Source organism: Sus scrofa, chromosome 4 (genome assembly GCF_054392235.1).
Source record: "Sus scrofa isolate SSC_HxYL_T2T_F1_AM1 chromosome 4, Sscrofa_HxYL_maternal_Yorkshire_Landrace_v2.0, whole genome shotgun sequence".
Classification (NCBI taxonomy): Eukaryota; Metazoa; Chordata; class Mammalia; order Artiodactyla; family Suidae; genus Sus; species Sus scrofa.
Window position 1 is genome coordinate 45,489,529 of NC_139386.1, and position 20,709 is coordinate 45,510,237.

The 20,709-nt window shown below is 35.3% G+C and overlaps 1 protein-coding gene and 1 long non-coding RNA gene across 11 annotated transcripts in view; both read right to left on the bottom strand.

Moving 5' to 3' along the window:
* Positions 1–7,387, bottom strand: part of LOC146403793 (uncharacterized) — a 34,873-nt gene extending 27,486 nt beyond the window's left edge. Inside the window, exon 1 of the long non-coding RNA XR_014843006.1 lies at positions 3,980–7,387. This is a non-coding gene — a long non-coding RNA (uncharacterized LOC146403793). The remainder of the gene's footprint in view (positions 1–3,979) is intronic.
* A 2,918-nt stretch (positions 7,388–10,305) lies between these two features.
* SLC26A7 (solute carrier family 26 member 7) overlaps positions 10,306–20,709 on the bottom strand; it is a 179,862-nt gene continuing 169,458 nt past the window's right edge. For all 10 annotated transcript variants that reach the window (XM_085021081.1, XM_085021078.1, XM_085021076.1 and 7 more), the window contains 4 exons: positions 20,181–20,278; positions 14,590–14,644; positions 14,400–14,503; positions 10,306–13,410 (listed from right to left, as the gene is read on the bottom strand). In XM_085021081.1, coding sequence (XP_084877207.1) covers positions 13,375–13,410; positions 14,400–14,503; positions 14,590–14,644; positions 20,181–20,278 — 293 coding nt within the window. In that variant the 3' untranslated portion in view covers positions 10,306–13,374. The remainder of the gene's footprint in view (positions 13,411–14,399; positions 14,504–14,589; positions 14,645–20,180; positions 20,279–20,709) is intronic.

Consider the following 20,709-nt stretch of genomic DNA (forward strand, 5'->3'; position numbering starts at 1 on the left):
CTGGTAGGTGGGACATTGTCTCTGTGTGACATTAGAGGCAGCTGTTGGTCTCGGGGGTCTTTTGGCAGCCTGTTTACTTGGTAGGTGGGGCTGATCCCATCTGAGTTATTGTTTTGTCTGGGGCTTCTCAGTGTTGATGTGTGGGACTAGATTTTCCCAAAATGGCCACCTTTTGAGGCACCATGCAGATGAATATTCCTGAGATATTTGCCTCCAATGTCTTTACATCACAATGAGCCACAGTCACCCCCTGTTTTTCCAGGATGGCCTCCAAAAATTGCAGTCATGTCCAATTCAGAGTCTCATGGAAACTCTGCTTTGCCCTGGTGCCCAGCACACATGAAATCCTGTGTGCACCTTTCAAGAATGGGATCTTCATTTCCCCCACTCCTGTGGTGCGCCTACATACAAGCCCCACTGTCCTTCAATGCCAGATGCTCTGGGCACTCTTTATCCCAATTCCAGTCCTATGCATGGGGACCTAGTGTGGGGTTCAGAACTCTCACTCCTGTATGTGACTCTCTGGGATACAGTTACTTTCTAGTCTGTGGGCTTCCCACAAGGCAGGCATGGGGTTGCTTATATCACATACTCGCCCTTCCTACCCTCTTGATGTGTCCTCCTTTGTCTTCTGGAGTAGATCTTTTTGAAATTTTCCATCCCATTTGCTTTAAGGTTTTTAAGCAATTGTAATTCTGTTGTTTTTATGAGAGATGGTCCATATCAGGTAGTCTTGAAAGTGCCATTTGGTTTTGTTTTTAGCTCTATCTTGTAAGATGCAGGAAGCAAGAGGTGAGGAAGAGAGAAATTTCCAATTTGAAATCAGAATGTAAAGGAAATACAGAAAAGCTAAGAGTTTCTTGGTTGAAATATAAAACGGATTTTCATTACCACCCTGTAGAAGATTCTCAGTGTAAGAAATGATCTTAAACAAATATCTATTTTAATATATTTAAATATATAAAATCCTTTGCTAAGATCCCAGAAAGACTTCAGATGATGGTTAGTTGACCTCTACTCAGTCAAAAAGGCCTCCAGGGGGAGGGAGTGGTATGGACTGGGATTCTGGGGTTAATAGATGCAAACTATTGCATTTGGAGTGGATAAGCAATGAGATCCTGCTGTATAGCACAGGGAACTATATCTGGTCACTTATGATGGAGGATAATGTGAGAAAAATTATACATATATATATATATATATATATATCTCACTGGGTCACTTTGCTGTACACTAGAAATTGACAGAACACTGTAAACCAACTATACTGGAAAAAATAAAAATCATTAAATAAACAAATAAGTAAAACCTGAAAAAAAATGCTTCCAAAAAATCAAAAGTGTGTTTTCTCTTATATGTTCAAAATAGTTATCTGTTCAAAAAAGAATTATGTTTATTACTTTGGGGGCAATGGCATCAACCCCAACTAAAATTCATAACAATTTGAAGAGAATGGTACTGATGCAAACACTGCCTTCTTGGACCAAAGAAACAAGAGATTTGGGAAAAAACAGCCTCTGGGACTTCCAGAAAGCAGGCTGAGACAGTAACTTAACTACAAAATCAGTTATTTCTATTAAAAAAAGAAGACTTCTTGGAGAGCAGGAAAAAAAGCCCCAAGCTGAAGCCAAGGTCCAAGAGCAATGGATTCCAGAATCATTCCCAGACTGCAGAACTTGACCCTGTTAAGGAAACTGCCTTGCCCCCAGAGGAGGGAAAGCTGGCAACATGTACCAAATTGTTTTTCAAAATTACTATAAAATCATGACTGTTGTGTGCTTACCACTCTTAGTCTTTTTTTTTAATTTAAATTTTTTTTTTAATTTTTGAGTAGTTTCTTATATTGTTTATTTGGGTTCTTTCTCTCCTCTTCTTGATGAGTCTAGCCAGAGGTTTGTCAATTTTGTTTATCCTTTCAAAAAACAAGCTACTGGTTTTATTGATTTTTTTCTATCATTTTTTGAATCTCTATGTTATTGATTTCCTCTCTGATCTTTATGATTTCCTTCCTTCTCCTGACTTTACATTTTGTTTGTTCTTCTTTTTCTAATTCTTTGAGGTGGTGGGTTGTCAATCTGAGATTTTTCTTCTTATTTGAGGAAGGCCTATATTGCTATGAACTTCCCAATAAGCACTGCTTTTGCAGCAACCTGCTGTATAGCATAGGGAATTATATCTAGTCACTTGTGATGGAACATGATGGAGGATAATGTGAGAAGATTATATGACTGGGTCACTTTGCTATACAGTACAAATTGACAGATCACTGAAAATAAACTCTAATGGAAAAATTAAAAATCATAAAAAATAAGAAACAAAAATATTTAGTTTTATATTAACTGAAAAGATGAAAAATTAATAAAGTTCCAATATACTCCACTTTCACTTTCCCAAACTATTATTATACACTACCATGAAGCATTTGTCACAAGTAATGAACCAATATTGTAATTATAATATTGTAATTATATTACTAGTAATCAAACTTCACTGTTTATTTAGATTTCACTATTTCTCCTTAATGTCCTAATGTTTGTTTCAGAATATTCTGCAACATACCACAGTGCATTCAGTCATTCTCTCTCTTTAGTTTCCTCTGATAGTATCTTAATCTTGTCATTTGATGATCTTGACAATGTTGAGGTGTGCTGACCAGGAATTTTGAAGACAAGCTAGAGGTCTTTGACCATCAGCTTAAGTTTTTCAGTTGTTTTAATGGTTATTCTGCTCCAGCCCTAGAACTCGCCATTTCTTCATGGAGCTCTGGTTCTTTCTATTGTTTAATGGTTTTAGAAAGCAAGATCTGGGTGTTGGATGTGCTCATTGCTCCATTTTTGCGTTTTTTAATGGGAATGTCTATTTCAGTTATTCTGCCCCTCTCTCACCATTGTATACTGACTGTGTTACTGGAAGATCACTTGTGTTTTCTAGTTCCTGTCTCTTAGTATCAAAAGCTACACCTAAGGAACTGGCCCTGAAGAGCTTAATTCATACTGAACCAGACACTGGTCAAGAAATCCTGGACTCAAAGCCTAATGTTATAATTGAGGTGAGAAATTGGAGTCCTTGGATGGGAATGAGCATATTTTTCACGCCAAATGAATGCAAATAATTTGTGTGACCAGAAGTAGGCTCTGATGGATTGTGTGATGGCTAAAACACTATGCATAATGCTTTGCAATGTGCCCCTACTACTTCTTCCATGCAGAGATGGAGTGTATTTCTCCATTCCCTAAAAACTGGGCTAGACTTATTGTGGAAGAAATGTAGGGGAAGTGACATTTTTAGAATTCCTGAGCATCAGCCTCAAGAGGTTTCACAGCTCCTGCCTTCAATCTCTTGGAATCCTAGGACTTCCAGAATGTAAAGAAGCCAAATTTAAAGCCCAGCCTTCTACCCAATCCCAGAGGCGTCCAGGCCCAAGCTATGTCACCAGCTGATTACAGCAAAATGAGTGAACTCAGGGGAGACCAGCAGAATCATGAGAAATGATAAATCACTATGTTTAAAAACATTTTTAAGAAGAAATGAATAATTAACACTACAACTAACAGCTAAAAATATTATTTTCCTACTGATCCAAAATCTATTGCCCTATAAGTTCCATTTACTCAAGTCAGAGTTTCCTAAAGGCAGTAAAATATAGTCAGTTGTAATGGTGAGTTAATAGCTTGATTTTCTCTTTTCATATTACAGTATTTTTTACTGATGATATATGGATTTCATACTTTACTGAAAAAGTGAGTTTTATCAGTAGAAATTTTGAGAGCTGTCACAAATTGGCAAGGTATTTGGAGATTGAAACTTAAGATTCCCTCTTAGATGGCATCTTTCAGATACCTCCTTACTCCACCTGAAAGTACAGATTAGTTATCTGAGAGTCAAGGTTAGGACACTGCAGTATAATTATGACTGGAAATGGCAAGCTTACATTGTTCAATAGAGACAGCAAATTTTTCATGAAGAAAGTTTTATTTACCTCTACAGGTTTACTTCAAGTCACTGGTCTTGTTTATTCTGTCCAAAACACTCAGGCTTCTGGAGGCCCTTGAAGATAGATGACAATCTGTTTTCTTTAGTTGGTTCCTAGGTTTTTAATACCTTTAATAGTTTGGATTTTGACTGACTGATCATTTTACTCATCCATTCAATAAACACATATTAAACATAACATTTAGTGATCCAGGAATACAACAATGATTACTGTTACCTTTAAAAGCATATAAATGAATAATTATGATGAAATGTTGTCAGTTTAACCTTAGAGGAAGGAATGGGTAGGCGTCTAATGTAAACTGGTGAATTGTAATAAAGACACTAACTCCGTTTTTTGACTCACAGCTTTTAAGTCAAACTCCTCTCTTTTCACCTTCTGTATGACATCTGGCTCAACTGATAAGAAAGCTTGGGGAGTATCTCCTCCTTTGTTGTGGGACGTTCAAACCATTTCAAGAACACTTTCCTAGAACACACCCCTTAGCCACCACAGAAATCTCAAGCTAGCCTCCCCTTGATCTCTCAAATCATTTTTTTTACCAGCTTAGGAAGCCTGCTCTGCTCTCCCCAGAATGCTATTTAAGCAGCAAATCTTTTCAAATCTTCTTGGTGCCTATGTGGCATCATCAGTCGCAAGCCAAATTTCGAGTAAGGGTAGCCACCTTGATTCTAAAGAGAGACCATAAAACAAGCGATCACAAAAGTATCTGAATGACATCTTAAACTGTGGGTACTTAGAATGTAGGATTATAATTCTCTTTCTACCTACCTCGCCCAGAAGTATCTGTAATCCTTGAAGGCAAGAAATAATTCTTGTATCCAGATTAAACAGCATGGTACCTGGAATGTACCATGAATGATTTTCAGATGCTAAGAGAAAGTATGATTTTAAGAAAGAGAGAGAAGGCAAAAGGGATCAATAAGACGAATATTAAAAGGTAACCACTGAGTTTGGGAATTTGGAAGTGATCAATTGCCTGTTCCAGAGTGTTATGGGGTCAAAATCAGACTGCAAGGGCCTGAGATGGCCAAGATGAGACTTCAAATATTGAGTATACTTTCAACAAATTCGAATAGAGATTATTCAGGTGAGACTGAGGATAAGCAGAAAGCAGAGCTAGAAAAGAAAGCATGGCCAGATGAGGATTTTTTTTTTTTTTTTTGAGGGAAGTGAATAAGATAACAGAAGACTCAAGTGTTTTTTTTTTTTTAAATAAATTACGGTTACATACAGCCAAGTAACAGAGATTAAGACACTAGAAGGAAGAATTAATTGATAGAGCAGTGCCTCGAAAGGCATGATGGGAATTGTGGATTTAAAAAATGAAGCTAAACTAACAAAGGAAGGTGGTGAGGGGAAAACTCCACATGGCAGATTTGATCTTTCTTGATTAGAATAAAGTACAATTCAACCTATGAGGTTCAAATACCACAAGTACATACTGATTTGAATGTGTATAATTTTAAGTGGCTAGAATCAGTAGGAAATTGAGGGAGAAAATACATAAGAGTTTCCTAAAGGTGCAGGCAAGGTTATCTGTGGAAGACCCCAAGGAATGGGATTTAGAAGTGCAATTAAGGGTGTGGGATGGTTTAAAATATGGAAAAGTAGGAATGACAGAATCATTGAGCACAAAGAAATGAAAGCATTGACAAACATCACTAAAGACCCACCTTGAGGCAGGGACTAGGAATTTTCAGGGTCACTAATCTGCAGAAATGTGATCATCCTCAAGCCACCTCATTTGGATACCAAACAATCTAGCAGTCTGTATGTATCACAAGAGTTGGGATCCAGGATCTCAAGACCATGCATATCAGGTACCCCTCCATTTTTACTGAGACTGCAAGTAATTTTTCTAACAATTATTATGTCCTATTTTGCTTTACCCTCTCTCTTCTTCACCTTGGTATTAACCTGGATGGTTTGCCCTGGGCAAGCAAGGCATGTGAAGATGTGTAGTGAGATGCCCCTCATAGCTCCTGTGGGACTTGCATTGCAGAGCATTGCTGTATAACATTCACTTTAGAACAATTTCTGACTTCTTAAAAAAAGAAATTTAAAAAAGGATTGTGAGATAAAGTTCAAATATATATTTTATTAATTTTTGGATCTTCTTAAAATTTAATGCAATTAAATCCATTACCCATAGAAGGAGATCACTTAAAAATGGGTGGAGAATATACTACAGTATTCCAGAAAAATGAAACCCGAAGGCATATATACATTCATACATATGGCAGCGATTCAGAATTAAATATTATTTTCTCTGTGGTTATGATGGCTTACATCAGCCTCAATCCCCAAACTAAAAGTAGCTGAGTAATATTACTGGCACTATCACTGTATCCTGCTACATTCATGTGGAATAAAAGGTTTTAACTATAATTCACTCTGGTGGCATTACACAAGGAATTTCAATAAAGGTGCTGAAAGAAAATAATTATCACTGGAACCTTAGGGTGGAAAGGAAATCTCTCTCTCTCCTTCTCTCCCCCCACTCTCTCTCTTATATTGTTTCTGATATGTGTGAGGAGCAACTAGAAGATGAGACCTTTTCCTCATATGACTACATTAGTATCTTTCAGGAAAAATGTAAATTCGTGAAACAAGGAGACTGAAATTTCCCATATTTAAAGATATTAAATACAAATTCCAATCTTAGGGAATTCACCAAGGCATATTTGAATAGGGATAGTATGTTTCAGATACTTTCTGACTATGACAAACTCATACTGGTCAAAAGGTGTGCTGAGTTTGACATGGCCCTTTGCCATGTTACACTCACAGTTATACATCCAGTTTTGGTTACTGGAGAATAACAGTGTAGATCCTCTATATATATATATACACACTATATATATATATATATATATACACTATATACACACTGTGACTGAGATACAAGCCCAAATAAAGCAAGTAATGAACATATACTAAGAATGAGAGTATAGGGCTTTTTTCAAATACTAGACTGAAAAAAATGGTGACTATGATTCCAAACTTCAGGGCATAAAACTAAAGGGTTTAAAAATTATTTAAAAATCCTTTTTCACAAGTTCATCCCAAAGAAATTCTGACCCGCTAGGTTTGGGTAGGGTGCTTGAATCTGCATATTTAGAAAATATGCATGGTGATTCTGGTGCAGATATTATAAGAATCACATCTTAACTAAGATTTAGGAGAGAGCTGACACCATCATTTGATTGGTTTTAATTGATTAAGCTTCTACTATCACTACTTCAATCTTTTCATTGGCAGAGCGAGGGGAAAAATAGAAAAAAATAAGGTTTACACAAGACAAGAATTGTATGTCAATCCCAGCTTTGGCTGTTCACATTGCTATTCTCAAATTTTAATACCAGAGCCAAAGCAAAAAAGCATAAGTCCAAGCACCAGGAAAAGCTGATGTGTGGGAAGAATTGTGTTAGGCTTCATAAATACCAGTTCCACTATGTCTGTGTCTTTGGGGTAGGGGAGTGAGGAGACCCTGGTTATCCAAGCCTGCCTGAGGCACACCACTCAGCCTACCTCCCAAAACCACACCACACCACCATTCTCATCCCTAACCTTAACAGCACACTGGACTCCAAAAGAGATTTCTAACCAGGCTTCCTCACCAAAATTTATTTTGTGCTTTGTTTTCTTTGATCCTTGATGGCAATGTCATAAGCTGATGAGATAACTAGTTCTTCTTAACACAGTGCAAGGCAATGGCTTACATGTATTCTTTCTTTCTTATAATATTTACTCCAGCCTAAATAAGCAGATTATGCTGAGAACCTCAGGCCCTTTGGAAGACTAATGAAGTATATATTTGGATTCAGGAGACTTCTTGATATTCCTAAAATCAGATCATGATAGAGTAAATCATACCAACCAAGCTCTTCCTCATCTACTCACTACCTTCTGTAAAACTGCCCTTATCTTCAGTCTTTCTTCTGCCTCCCAAAACCATCCAGTGCCCAGGCACTTTCTCAGGCTCCATTAGCTTAAGAAAAGGCACTTTTATGTAAACAAGAGATCCCTTACTACAAATTTAAATAAAAAATAGGGAGTGTATAAGCTTGGGAGCTCTCCAGGATATAAATTAAGGTTTAAGGAAATGTAGAAGCAAAGATGTTAAATACAAAGTTGATTTGGAAAATTCTTTGCAATCTAAAAGAGTCTTGTCTTTCCTCACTTTTCTGATCTCACAAAGCCAGAAAATACTTCAAAACCAAGAAAATAAGGCAGCTCTATAAATAAAAGAAATAAAGACACAATTCTAGTTTCATTTTATTTTATTACTGAAGTATTTTATTTTTTAATGCAACAACCATTTTTATGGTATAAATTCTTACCAGACTTATTCATGAGCCAATTTCTAAATGTGGCCATAAAATCAAGAGGCTCCAAGAAGAAAAAAATACTACGCAGGTTTCTATACTTAGTAGAGAGAGTGATCTTTATTATTTAGGACAGAAAAGAAATGTTTGACCAAAATGACCTTCCCATTGATGAATCAACATAAAATGAGTGAAGATGTTTATATAATGAACACTCTGAAAGACATAATTTCAGCCCACTTAGCTAATTTGTAGTAACCTAGTATTGTCCTTAAAAAACAACCAACCAAAAAGAAACCAAAAATGTAGAAAGCTTTCACTACAGTTAGCATTAGGACTCTGTTTTGCACCTGTCTCTGTGACAATTGGTAGAATTAAGCATGTCTCTGTGTTATTTTCTTTAAAACAATCAGATAAAGGAAAGCAAACTATCCTCTTAACTGGATGACTAATCATTAGAACCTATCACTGGAATATGATGTCTCAGCTTCTGAATAACTATGGTATACTGCAAACCCATTCCTGACCACTTCACTATGTGTCATGGCCAGAATTTCAACTGAGTAGCCAGGTATGGCTGGTAATGTCTATGCTAACCTACTGTCCCTAGAGAGGTCACAATTAAAATGTCTTTTTTTTGTCTTTTTGCCATTTCTTGGGCCGCTCCCACATCATATGGAGGTTCCCAGTCTAGGGGTCGAATCCAAACTGTAACCGCTTGCCTACACCAGAGCCACAGCAAAGCCGGATCCTTAACCCATTGAGCAAGGCCAGGGATCAAATCCACAACCTCATGGTTCCTAGTTGGATTCATTAACCACTAAGCCATGACAGGAACTCCTATCAAGTTTTTGATGCAAAATATGTGTTAAACATAAATAAAATTATTTATTATGTTAAATATAAATAAAATTCCAGTAAACCTATTTTTCAGAAATAAAAAAGGCACTTTTTTAGTGTATAAGAAATTTGTGACCCCCTACTACAGACTTGTGGCTCCCTAAAATTCATTCACTAAAGCCCTAACACCCCAATGTGTCTGTATTTGGAGACTGAGTGTATAGGGAAGAAATTAAAGTTAAATAAGGTCATAAAGGTGAAGCCCTAAGCTTATAGGATTATAGGATCCTTTAGAAGAGATACCAGAATGCACTCTCACTCTTTGCACCATGTGAAGACACAGGAAGAAAGCAACTGTCTACAAGCTGGAAAAAAGCTCTCAACAGAAACTGAATCAGCTGCCACCTTGATTTCCCAGCCTATAAAACTTTGAGAAACATAAATGTCTATTGTGTAAGCTCTCCAGTCAGTGGTATTTTATTAGGGTAGCCTGAACTTACTAAGACATCCTCATTGGCCACCATTCCTGCCATCCTTTCTTGGGACACAACACCTAATTTCTTCCATATTTTTATCCTCTTTCCTTAATTTATTCCTATTCTTAGCACATATTATCATTTAACTTATAATAAATATATTTAAAATTTATCCCATTTATTTTGTCTTCCCTTGCTAGAACGTAAGCTCCATGAGGGCAGAGACTTTTTTTTCTTTATTCACTGCTATACCTCCAACACCTAGAAGAGCACCTTGTGTTCTTGTCCCTGGAGCAGTAACCTTTTAAATGCTGGAGAAAGTTGAACTCAGCCTAGAAACTCAGGGAAGACAAACCACAGTGTATAAATGAAGAACCCATATAAAAAACTTAAATTACATATTAAGATTAGAACAAAAAGTATTTAAACCTGATGAAAAGGGACTGCAAATGTAGTCTTTCAAGCACAAAGTCCCCTTATTAACCTCCCATAAATTGAAAACAATACCTCACAATTTTATGTTGAAATTTTGTAAAAACAGGTTACAAAGAGTATTAGACACTTCCAGGAATTTTCATCACATAATATTCTGTGGCCAATCTAAAAAGTAGTGTTATTTGCTTTATATGAGAGTAAATACTTTGAAATAATGGACACAAATCCATTTAAACATAGTAGTTATCATACTTCAGTTTATTTCCATGTAAATTGGTTGTTATATGCTGAGTCAATACAAAGGATTACTTAAAAGATAATTAAAAGCATTGAAAAGTATAAAAATATAAGTGTGGCCTCTTAGACTATATAATTTTTAAATAAAAGTCTTTGGATTGTGCAAGCCTCACTTAAGTCCCTATTTAAAATCTGGCATCAAAATCATTGACAAAGAAAAATTCTGTACTGAATTAGACCATCATCTCACAGAATCCAGAATGTGCATTTTTAGGCATTTCAAAAACATACTAATATATTTTGGGAACTACTAAATGTCAAACATCATCCATACAGGGTATTAACATATTAGTGTTTTCACTGAAATAGAGAGATCTCTTTCCTCATTACATTATGTATTTATACAACAGACATCTGCCAAATAAATTATTACAAAGTAGTTCAAGTTAGACTTCATAACACTTGCATATAATCAGGGACAAATAACCTTTAAAATGAAAGACAAATGGTAAAATTTAAGGACATTTAATTTGAATAAATGTAATGTTAACAGTATTTTCCTGGAGATTTATTGTTAATGATCTATGGTTAATTTGTATATGCCACTCTATTAAGTCCTTAACACTCTTATAGGTCAGTTTTAATAATTCCCAATTTTATTTTACCATAGTAACATGGAAATAGTTTATCATATACAAAAATAAGGTAATCTCATTAAAATAATTCATCATGACTAGAAACATTCTACCATCAGGACTCTGTTATAGTTTTGTGTTAATATCTGCTTTGAAATAAACATTCGTGCTTTAGAATTTGTGTATCTGAAACGCATATTCAGCTATTGAGCCCCTCAGAACTCAATTCCAGGGAGCTCCTCCAGATCAACAATCATTGCAACCTTAGTATTCAGAATAAAGGGAGGAAACCCTAGAACTGAGGATTACTTTGGTACATGTTTTGGTCTTCCTTTACATTGAAAATAATGGTAGCATTTGACGTTAAATTTATTGGCTTTGAAGTTTTATCCATTAAACTTCTACTATAAACACTGAAATGCATTTAAATACATCTTCTTAGACAACTGTGTCAGCTTTGATAATAAAATCAAAGAAACTATCCATTTATTAACTGTAGTGATTTTAATGCCATCTACAGTTCATAATCTCTAACAAATTAGAAAATGTCTACAGTGCATGAATTTAACAATAGGCCAAAGCTGTGCAGTGATACACAAATTTATACATAGCAAAATATATATTCTCTTTCTTAACTTCCCTTGACTCATGTTTATGTGCCAATGGCCGGTGGATTAGAGATGATAAATGTTGCCCCATCCACCATGGGAATAATTTAATCAGACAAGGTAGAGTTAAATTCCTTTCTTTAAGGAAATTTTACTTCCAATTATTACCTCTGCCTTTTCTTGGAACAGTATTTGATGGGAATGAAGGTTGGCCTCACTCATTTTAATACAAATTAATGATGAAGAGCTTGAGGCCTCCTGTGAAAAAAACACTTTTTTTTTTTTTTTGAGTTCATACAATCGAAATCGAAATGACTAAATAAGTTGTGAGAATTTGAAATATTTCTTATTCCCCTTTCATTTTATTACACTGTTTAGCTAAAATTTAATGGTAAAAATAAAGGTTATATGAATGTCTACCACACATTTGCTAGGGACTCTTACATCACTTGGCAAACATTAGAATTTACTCATACAGATGTCCAAAAAACACATAAATTACCAGTCTTTTAATTTTGTTTTCAAACTATTCCTAAACTCACTTTAAAGTACTTGGCTTTTTGTTAACTGGTAATTTCTAGAACAGTTAAAATGCCTTAAAACAAAACATGTATCTATACCTAAATGGGATTTGATCATAGGTTTGTTTGAGATTTTCAAATTGCTAGATGAAAATATGAAACTGCATAATCATATGCGATTGAAAATATATGTAAAAACATGAAAACAATAACTTACACAAGTCAGCCTGCCTGTGGAGCTTGCCAAATACCATGTTGTTTCATGGATTTACAGATAATCACTTATCCAAGATCTCCTCTAACAAAAGAAAAATTAAAGCATACTATGGAGATCTATCTATCTATAGAGATCTATCTATCTATATAGAGATAAATATGCTATATTAACTATCTGTCTGAAATAGGAAAGTATCAAACTACTACAGTTAATCCTATATTTGAATATCACAAAGCTCTTCTGCTGGTGATATTTTTTCATGTAAATATCATATTTCTGAAAAATTATAAAATGTGCAACTTCCACATTCTCTGGTTCCAACAAAACTTAAGCTGAAAACAGAGATTTCTATAGGATGGTGATGTGGAAATTAGGGTTACAAGATCTGAAGATCCTAAGCATTTTTAGTATTCACACCAAAGCAGACTAATGTCAAAATCTTGGTTTCTCTGGGGATACCTTAAAAACATTCCTGAAGACTTCCATACATGGAAAGGTATGGAGAACAATGGTTTCTAGTTTATCATTTGTTTTTGACTTATTTTCTGTAAATTACTTATCTTATTGCATGAAATAACATTTAATCTTATTGATGTTTAATGGCTTTCTTGGTAGAGGACTGGCACACTTGCTAAGTTGTTTTTATATATTAGTTACAGATGATTCTGGATTTTTACAAGTGGCTTGCAAATGTTCTAAATATCTTATTACATGATAAAGTATTTCTCAGTTTTACAAATTAACTTACAAAAAAACTGAATCAAAACAACAGAAGATAAAGTGGTATTAAAAAGGAAATAAATTCATGTTTAACTTTCAGTACGCTAAAACTAAATGATACTGATTTTTATAAAATAACAATGTAATAACCTATAAAGTGAATGTGCTCACTAACGAAGATTAGATAAAATTGTTGGCAAACCTTGACCAGTGATTATGTGTTTACTAAATTGCATCACACTTGTCATAGAGGTCATTTGTAGAATTTAAACAACAAAAAAGGTTGTTATGCAAAATGCTTGGGTGTGGCCTCTTCTGGGCAGTTGCTAAAGAAAATAGCTGTACTGCAGCAAAAGAGTCTCAGATTTCACTGTGGTCACTGAATTTGCTCAAATTCTGAAATAGAAGGGGAAGAAATTAGCACTGACTTGACTCTTAAGTTGATACCATAGTCAGAGAACAGTAGTAACTGAAGCACGCTGTCCAGCCAAGCCAAGAAAATGGACACTATCTGAGTCATCAAGCATAGAAGTTTAAAACTCTACATCCAAGGTCAGACTGCTGACTTTGGCTCTACCGCTTACAAATGGTGTAACTCCCCTGGACCTCAGTTTCCTCATTTCTAAAAATAGGTTAAATGATACCCTCTACCTCATAATGTTGTAGCAAATTTAGTGAAGTAATATACGTAAAGCTCTTAGCATATTCTTGGAACAAAATGAGCACTCAATGAATGTTAGGTATATAATAGTGGTAGTAATAATAAAAATAGTATCATTATTATTATTCTATAAATACATACTGTTCTGATTGCACATTTTAGGGGTGACCTAGGGAAGCAACAAATGCTGTGGTGGATATAAGGAAAGGTGAAACAATTCAAAGTCCAAGAAAAATTGCGGGAAATAAAAGCTCTAGGAACAGTTCTCAAACTAAAAGTATTGGAAGATAACTCTGACACTTCAGATCATGGGAGTGCTTGGCTCTGCAAATAGCATTTCCAAAGATGTCAATATGAGCTTAGAGTATCCATCAAAACAGAAAAAAACTCTAAAGTTTGATGTAGAGTTTTTGCATTTGACAGAGGTAGATTCGAATTCCCAAGATACTGGATCCTCTAAGACATATTTATTTTATAAGCAACCAGTTTGCACCTAATAGTTGATCACCAAATCCTCTAAGCAGTGATATTGTTAGAAGATCCAAATTATTAAACAATATTCATAACTTGTCCAAAAAAAAGGAGTGGAAAAATTCTTTACTTGTAGTAGGGGCCCCATTTTAATAGGTTTTTAGATGTCAGTGGCTAATATAAAAAATGCAAAGCCCTTGATTCTACATTCCAATTTTCTTATAATTCCTGCAGGCCAAATTGTTCAACTCACCTTATTTGAGCAAATGTTACTTACTGCAGTAGATACTGATTCAAAAAAAATTGGTTTCTCTGAATCTAGGTTTCCACAGTATTTCATTGCTTTAATCAAGGAAGCTACAAGAAAGCAAGCACATGTGATATAAGGATACATGGAACAGCAGAAGGATCATGTTCAATGTTAGCCAACGATACTTCCTTACCTGTGCAATGGACTAATAATACATCCACACTCTTGCTCTTACAGTCCATATAAACCTGAAAGAATGAAAACAGTAGACCCGTAGTTATTTCAGGGTAGCTGACAGGAAGACAGAATTTTTATTAAAAAAAAAAAAAAAAAAGCTAATGATTATGATGTCAGACCACCAGGGGGAGGCATTGTAACACAGTCAGGAATACTCCTGCCTGCTTCTAAAAGTGAAGGTCTTAGCAAAGGAAGATGAAAGCAGCAGGGCATTTACATTTTTATGTAACTAAGTTTGGCTGCTTCTTACATTTTTCACTTAATTTAATAAAAATAACAACATCACCTTCCCTTCCGTATAAGAATGATATAAAATTGCTCAAAAGTCTTTTATTGGAAGTCAATTTGTGAATATGATGAAATTTGCAAACCTATTGCTTACTTTAATATTTGGCAACAATTTGTATGTATTCACAGATTCTCTAAACCCCATCCATGGGCCTTATAAGAACTTCACTAAATTGAAGACAATCCATCTTTCATTTTTAAAGTCCATCAAGATGAGAGATCCTAACTAATTTTCTTGGTTTACGCAAGGTCTTGCCTGGTTTAAATTCTAGAAAATCGCAAATGGTAACAACCATACTGAAGGCCCTCATCTTAAATTTGCCCAGACCAAGGTGAGTAAAAGCAAATCTAGAAGTTTTAGTAATAATAGGATAGATTTGGTTACATAATAGTTATTCATCTTACACATAAAGTTGAGAAAGCTGCATTTTCAAACATTCTAAGAGTATGCATTGCTGTATCCAAAAATGTCCCTTACATTTTTTCCAGCAATGAGGAGTTCTCTCTATGGTAGAAGAACTATGGAATAATAGAAGATGTATCACTCTGGACATAAATAAACAAGCAAATCAATAAACAGAATAACTAATACATGGACTGAGACTTTGCCATTGAATAAATGGTTCCTGTTTTTGTAAGTCAAGATGACAATTCAAAATAATCTGTCAGTGCTTTACTTTTTAAGCTCTGTGAAGCATAAACATATTGCTAAAGGTGGTTTGTTGATGCTGATAAACATGTTCTATATCCCTGACCTCTCCAGTGTCCTAAGTAGACGAATAAATAGAACTCACTCCTTTTTCTTCAACATATAAGTCTTAGGAGAGTGTTCCTTATACCAAAGGGACTAAGAAAATAACCCAGGTGTTACTAGGAAGCAGGAAGACATTCATGGCCGAAGAGACTCTGTGACTCTTTACTCTGGTCCTCTTTCATGGTGACAGGAACTAAGAAATAGTATTCTTTACAATGATATTATTTTAAGAAATGACTTTCACAAAATGAGAATAATATAAGCTAGCATTATTGACTACTTACTAACTTCTAAAAACTCAGTAATGTGCTTCACAACAACTTGATGGACTATTTCTGCTCCCAATTTATAGGAAAACAAACAAATACTTAAGTCCAGATCCCAGAGTTAGTTATATAGCTAAGATTTAGATCCAGGTTTGGTTTATCTTTAAAGTCTATGTTCTTAACATATCATTTACTGTAACCAAGATGAAATAAATGAAATAGTAATAAGGAAATTAAAAGAGCAAATTGATACAAAACAACTACTTTGTATATACAGATGAAAAACACCAGGGCAAAGGCAAACGCCACTTTCTACTAAATTAAAAATAAAATGCAGGAGTTCCCATCATAGCTCAGCAAAAATGAATCTGACTAGTAGTCGCGAAGACACAGGTTTGATCCCTGGCCTTGCTCAGTGGGTTTAAGAATCCAGAGTTATGAACTTATTAATGATAGCTATTCTGACTGGTGTGAGGTGGTATCTCATGGTAGTTTCGATTTGCATTTCTCTAACAATCAGTGATGCTGAGCATTTTTTCATGTGCTTGTTGGCCATCTGTACATCTTCCTTAGAAAAATGTCTATTTGCCCATTTTTCAATTTGGTTGTTGGCTTTTTTGCTGTTGAGTTGTATAAGTTGCTTGTATATTCTAGAGATTAAGCCCTTGTCCATTGCATAATTTGAAACTATTTTCTCCCATTCTGTAAATTGTCTTTTTGTTTTCTTTTTGGTTTCCTTTGCTGTGCAAAAGCTTGTCAGTTTGATGAGGTCCCATGGGTTTATTTTTGCTCTAATTTCTATTGCTTTGGGAGACTGACCTGAGAAAATATTCATAAGGTTGATGTTAGAGAATGTTTTGCATATGTTCTCTTGCAGAAGTTTGATGGTGTCTTGTCTTATATTTAAGTCTTCCAGCCATTTTGAGTTTATTTTCGTGCATAGTGTGAGGGTGTGTTCTAGTTTCTTTGATTTGCATGCAGTTGTCCAGGTTTCCCAGCAATTCTTGCTGAATAAAGTGTCTTTTTCACATTTTATGCTCTCGCCTCCTTTGTCAAGGATTAATTGACCATAAGTGTCTGGGTTTATTTCTGGGTTCTTTATTCTGTTCCATTGGTCTATGTGTCTGTTTTGGTACCAGTACCACACTGTCTTGATGACTGTGGCTTTGTAATATTGCCTAAAGTCTGGGAGAGTTATGCCTCCTGCTTGGTTTTTGTTCTTCAGAATTATTTTGGTAATTCTGGGTCTTTTGTGGTTCCATATAAATTTTTAATAAGTCCACAAATAGCAAATGCTGAAGAAGATGTGGAGAAAAGGGAACTCTCCTGCACTGTTGGTGGGAATGTAAGCTGGTACAACCACTATGGAGAACGGTATGGAGGTACATTAGAAATCTATACATATAACTACCATATGACCCAGCAGTCCCACTCTTGGGCATATATCCAGAAAAAACTTTCCTTAAAAAAAGACACATGCACCCGCATGTTCATTGCAGCACTATTCACAATGGCCAAGACATGGAAACAACCCAAATGTCCATCGACAGATGACTGGATTAGGAAGAAGTGGTATATGTACACAATGGAATACTACTCAGCCATAACAGAGCACAAAATAATGCCATTTTTAACAACAAGGATGGAACTAGAGACTCTCACAGTGAGTGAAGTAAGTCAGAAAGAGAAAGACAAATACCATATGATACCACTTATATCTGGAATCTAATAAAAGGCACAAAGGAATATTTGCACAGAAAAGAAAATCATGCACTTGGAGAATAGACCTGTGGTTGCCAAGGGGGAGGGAGAGGTGGAGGGAGTGGGGTAGATTGGGAGCTTGTGGTTAATAGATGCAAACTATTACCTTTGGAATGGATTAGCAATGAGATCCTACTGTAGCCCTGGGAACTATGTCTACTCACTTATGATGGAGCATGATAACGTGAGAAAATGGAATGTGTACATGTATGTGTAACTGGGTCACCATGCTGTACAGTAGAACAAAAAATTGTATTGGGGAAATAACGATTAAAAAAATAAAATAATGGTATACACAGAGTACAAACAAGTACATGGGAAATAAGTCCTAATATGTTAAAAAAATACCTCTTAAATATTATTTGTAATGATTTAACTTTACAAATATTTGTTTTTTAAAAATCTCTAAAATAACATATGCAAGATTTTAAAATAATGTTTTGTAGTTATTAAATAGTAGTTTATCTACTTACGTGTTCACTGTTCACTGTAATTATTTTTGAGACAAAGCACATTTATTTAATAAAATATTACAGAAAAAATAATTTTTATTAAAAAAAAAAATCCAGCATTGCCATGAGCTGTGGTATAGGTCTTAGACATGGCTCTGATCCAGCATTGCTGTGGCTCTGCCATATAGGTTAGCGGCTATAGCTCTGAATGGACCCCTAGCCTGGGAACTTCAATATGCCACAGGTGTGGCCATAAAAAGACGAAAGTAAAAACTAAATTAAAATAAAAAATAAAAATAAAATGCACCATCTGACATATTCCTTCATTCTATTGCAGAGTATTTTAAGACCATTAAGATGAATTTTTTAAAGTTCTTTTACAGCATTCCCAATACCTAAATTATTTGAATTCCTCAGACTTTTCAACCTTAAGTCCTAAACTTAGTGGGAATAGGTAAACACTTCCTCCTCTTTGCTAACTCTAAGTCCTGTCTTGCAATAGCTAGAGAGTGCAGCTAATAAATACCAGAGTATGTTCAAAAACAAAATTTAACTACAATTAAATAAAAATATGCATGCTGGCTTTTCTCAGTAAAAGGGCACTCCTAGTATAGTGTTTCTCAAAACATGATTCTTGGACAATCTATGGTTGTCTAAAATGAAGATTCCTGGGCCAGAACCAGGACTCAGAAGACTGCATTTTTTTTCTTCCAGTTTTAGTGAGTTATAATTGAGAGTACTGTACAATTTCTCAGTTTACAGCATAAGGATTTGACTTACATGCATCATGAAATGGATATCACAATAAGTTTGGTGAAAATCTATCATCTAATATAGATACAAAATTAAAGAAGTAAAAAAAAGTTATTTATTTATCTTACAAACAGAAGTTTATGCATTTTGACTGCCTTCATCTATTTCCCCCTCCCCTCAGCTCCCCCACCAGCCCCCCATCTCTATAACCATAAATCTGATTTATTTTGATATGAGGTTTTTTCTTTGTTTCGTTTTGGAGTATAATTGACCTACAACACTATGTTCCTATTACACAACATAGTGGTTCAATATTTCTATACATTTCAAAATGATCACCATAAGTCTAGTTACCATCAAAAGACTGCATTTTAAATAAGCTCCAGGGAAGCGGGGAGTGAGTGGGATGGACTGGGAGTTTGGGGTTGGTAAATGCAAACTATTATATTTAGAATGGATAAGCGATGAGGTCCTGTTGTATAGCACAGGGAACTATATCCATTCTCTTGGGGTAGAACATGATGGAAGACAGTATGAGAAAAGGAATGTATGTAGGTATGACTGGATCACTATAACACAACACTGTAAATTAACTACACTCTAATTTTTAAAGAAAACCCTAAATTAAAAAAATAAATAAATAAACAAATGAATAACTAAGCAAGCTCCCCAGGTAATCCTTATATACACAAATTTAATAGCACTCTTCGAGATCTCCACAATATGGTCAATAACAGTGTCAACACAAGAATTGTTCTATTTCTTGTGGAGACCTCATGGAGATCATGATATAGAGATGTAAACACCATCATAGGAGAGATTGGAGAAAAGCCCCCACACTGGGCATTACTTCAGAGACAGAAAATGGTTTCAGATCTAATTATACCCATCCATGATGTGAAAGAAAATGTCTTGCTATCACCAGGCCACTTGCTCATGGAAGGGACTTTTCTCCCTTTTTCTAGAAGCCCAGGAACTGACTGCCCAGCATGTGCTATGCCCACTGCACCTCAAGTCTATGTTTTGTTCTAGCTACCCATGGGACTACCCTCTCCTACTGCCCACCCCCCTACATACCCAGAAACTTGATCTCATGGGATCTCCTGAAAACAAATCTACCATAGTGGGAGGCATAAAGTTCCACGTCCTTTGGGGAGAATGGGTACAATGAGTACTGAAGATAGCAGGGTTAAGACCCCAGAGCTGAGAGAGAGCCTTCCCTGCTACAAACAAAAACGGAAGGAATTAGTCCAAACACAAGTATTGCAAATACCTCAACAAGCATGGAAACTCCAGAATAGTCAGAAAAGGTCAATCCACTGCAATCCAGGATTAAAGAACACTTATTCAGGCAGGGCTGTGTAGTTTCTTCTGTAGGAGAAACAGAAAGTTGAGTTAGGGAGAATTCTTAGAGATTATCACTGCTAATTTTGTTGAACTTTGAGAAGATTAACAGTGGCCTCATGTTTAACCAATTCTAAAGATTTTCTAATTTTTACATTTTTCACTTAATTACTAATTATTTTTGAACTCTGATTTTTGACTATTCACAGTTATTTCAGGTAATTATTACATAACTCAGATAGGAAGAAGTATAGGTTAATTACCAGTATTGTGTCATGGATAAACAAACTGGAGCTCAGCAAGTTTAGATGATCCTGAAAGGATACCTGGCAAGTTAGCACCAACCATGGATTAGACTCAAGGCCTCTAGAAAGTACTCTTCTATATCACAGTTTCCCTCTGGGGTATGCCCAGAGGTAGAGTCCTGTATTGTGGTGCCTGAAGTTTGTACAATTTTT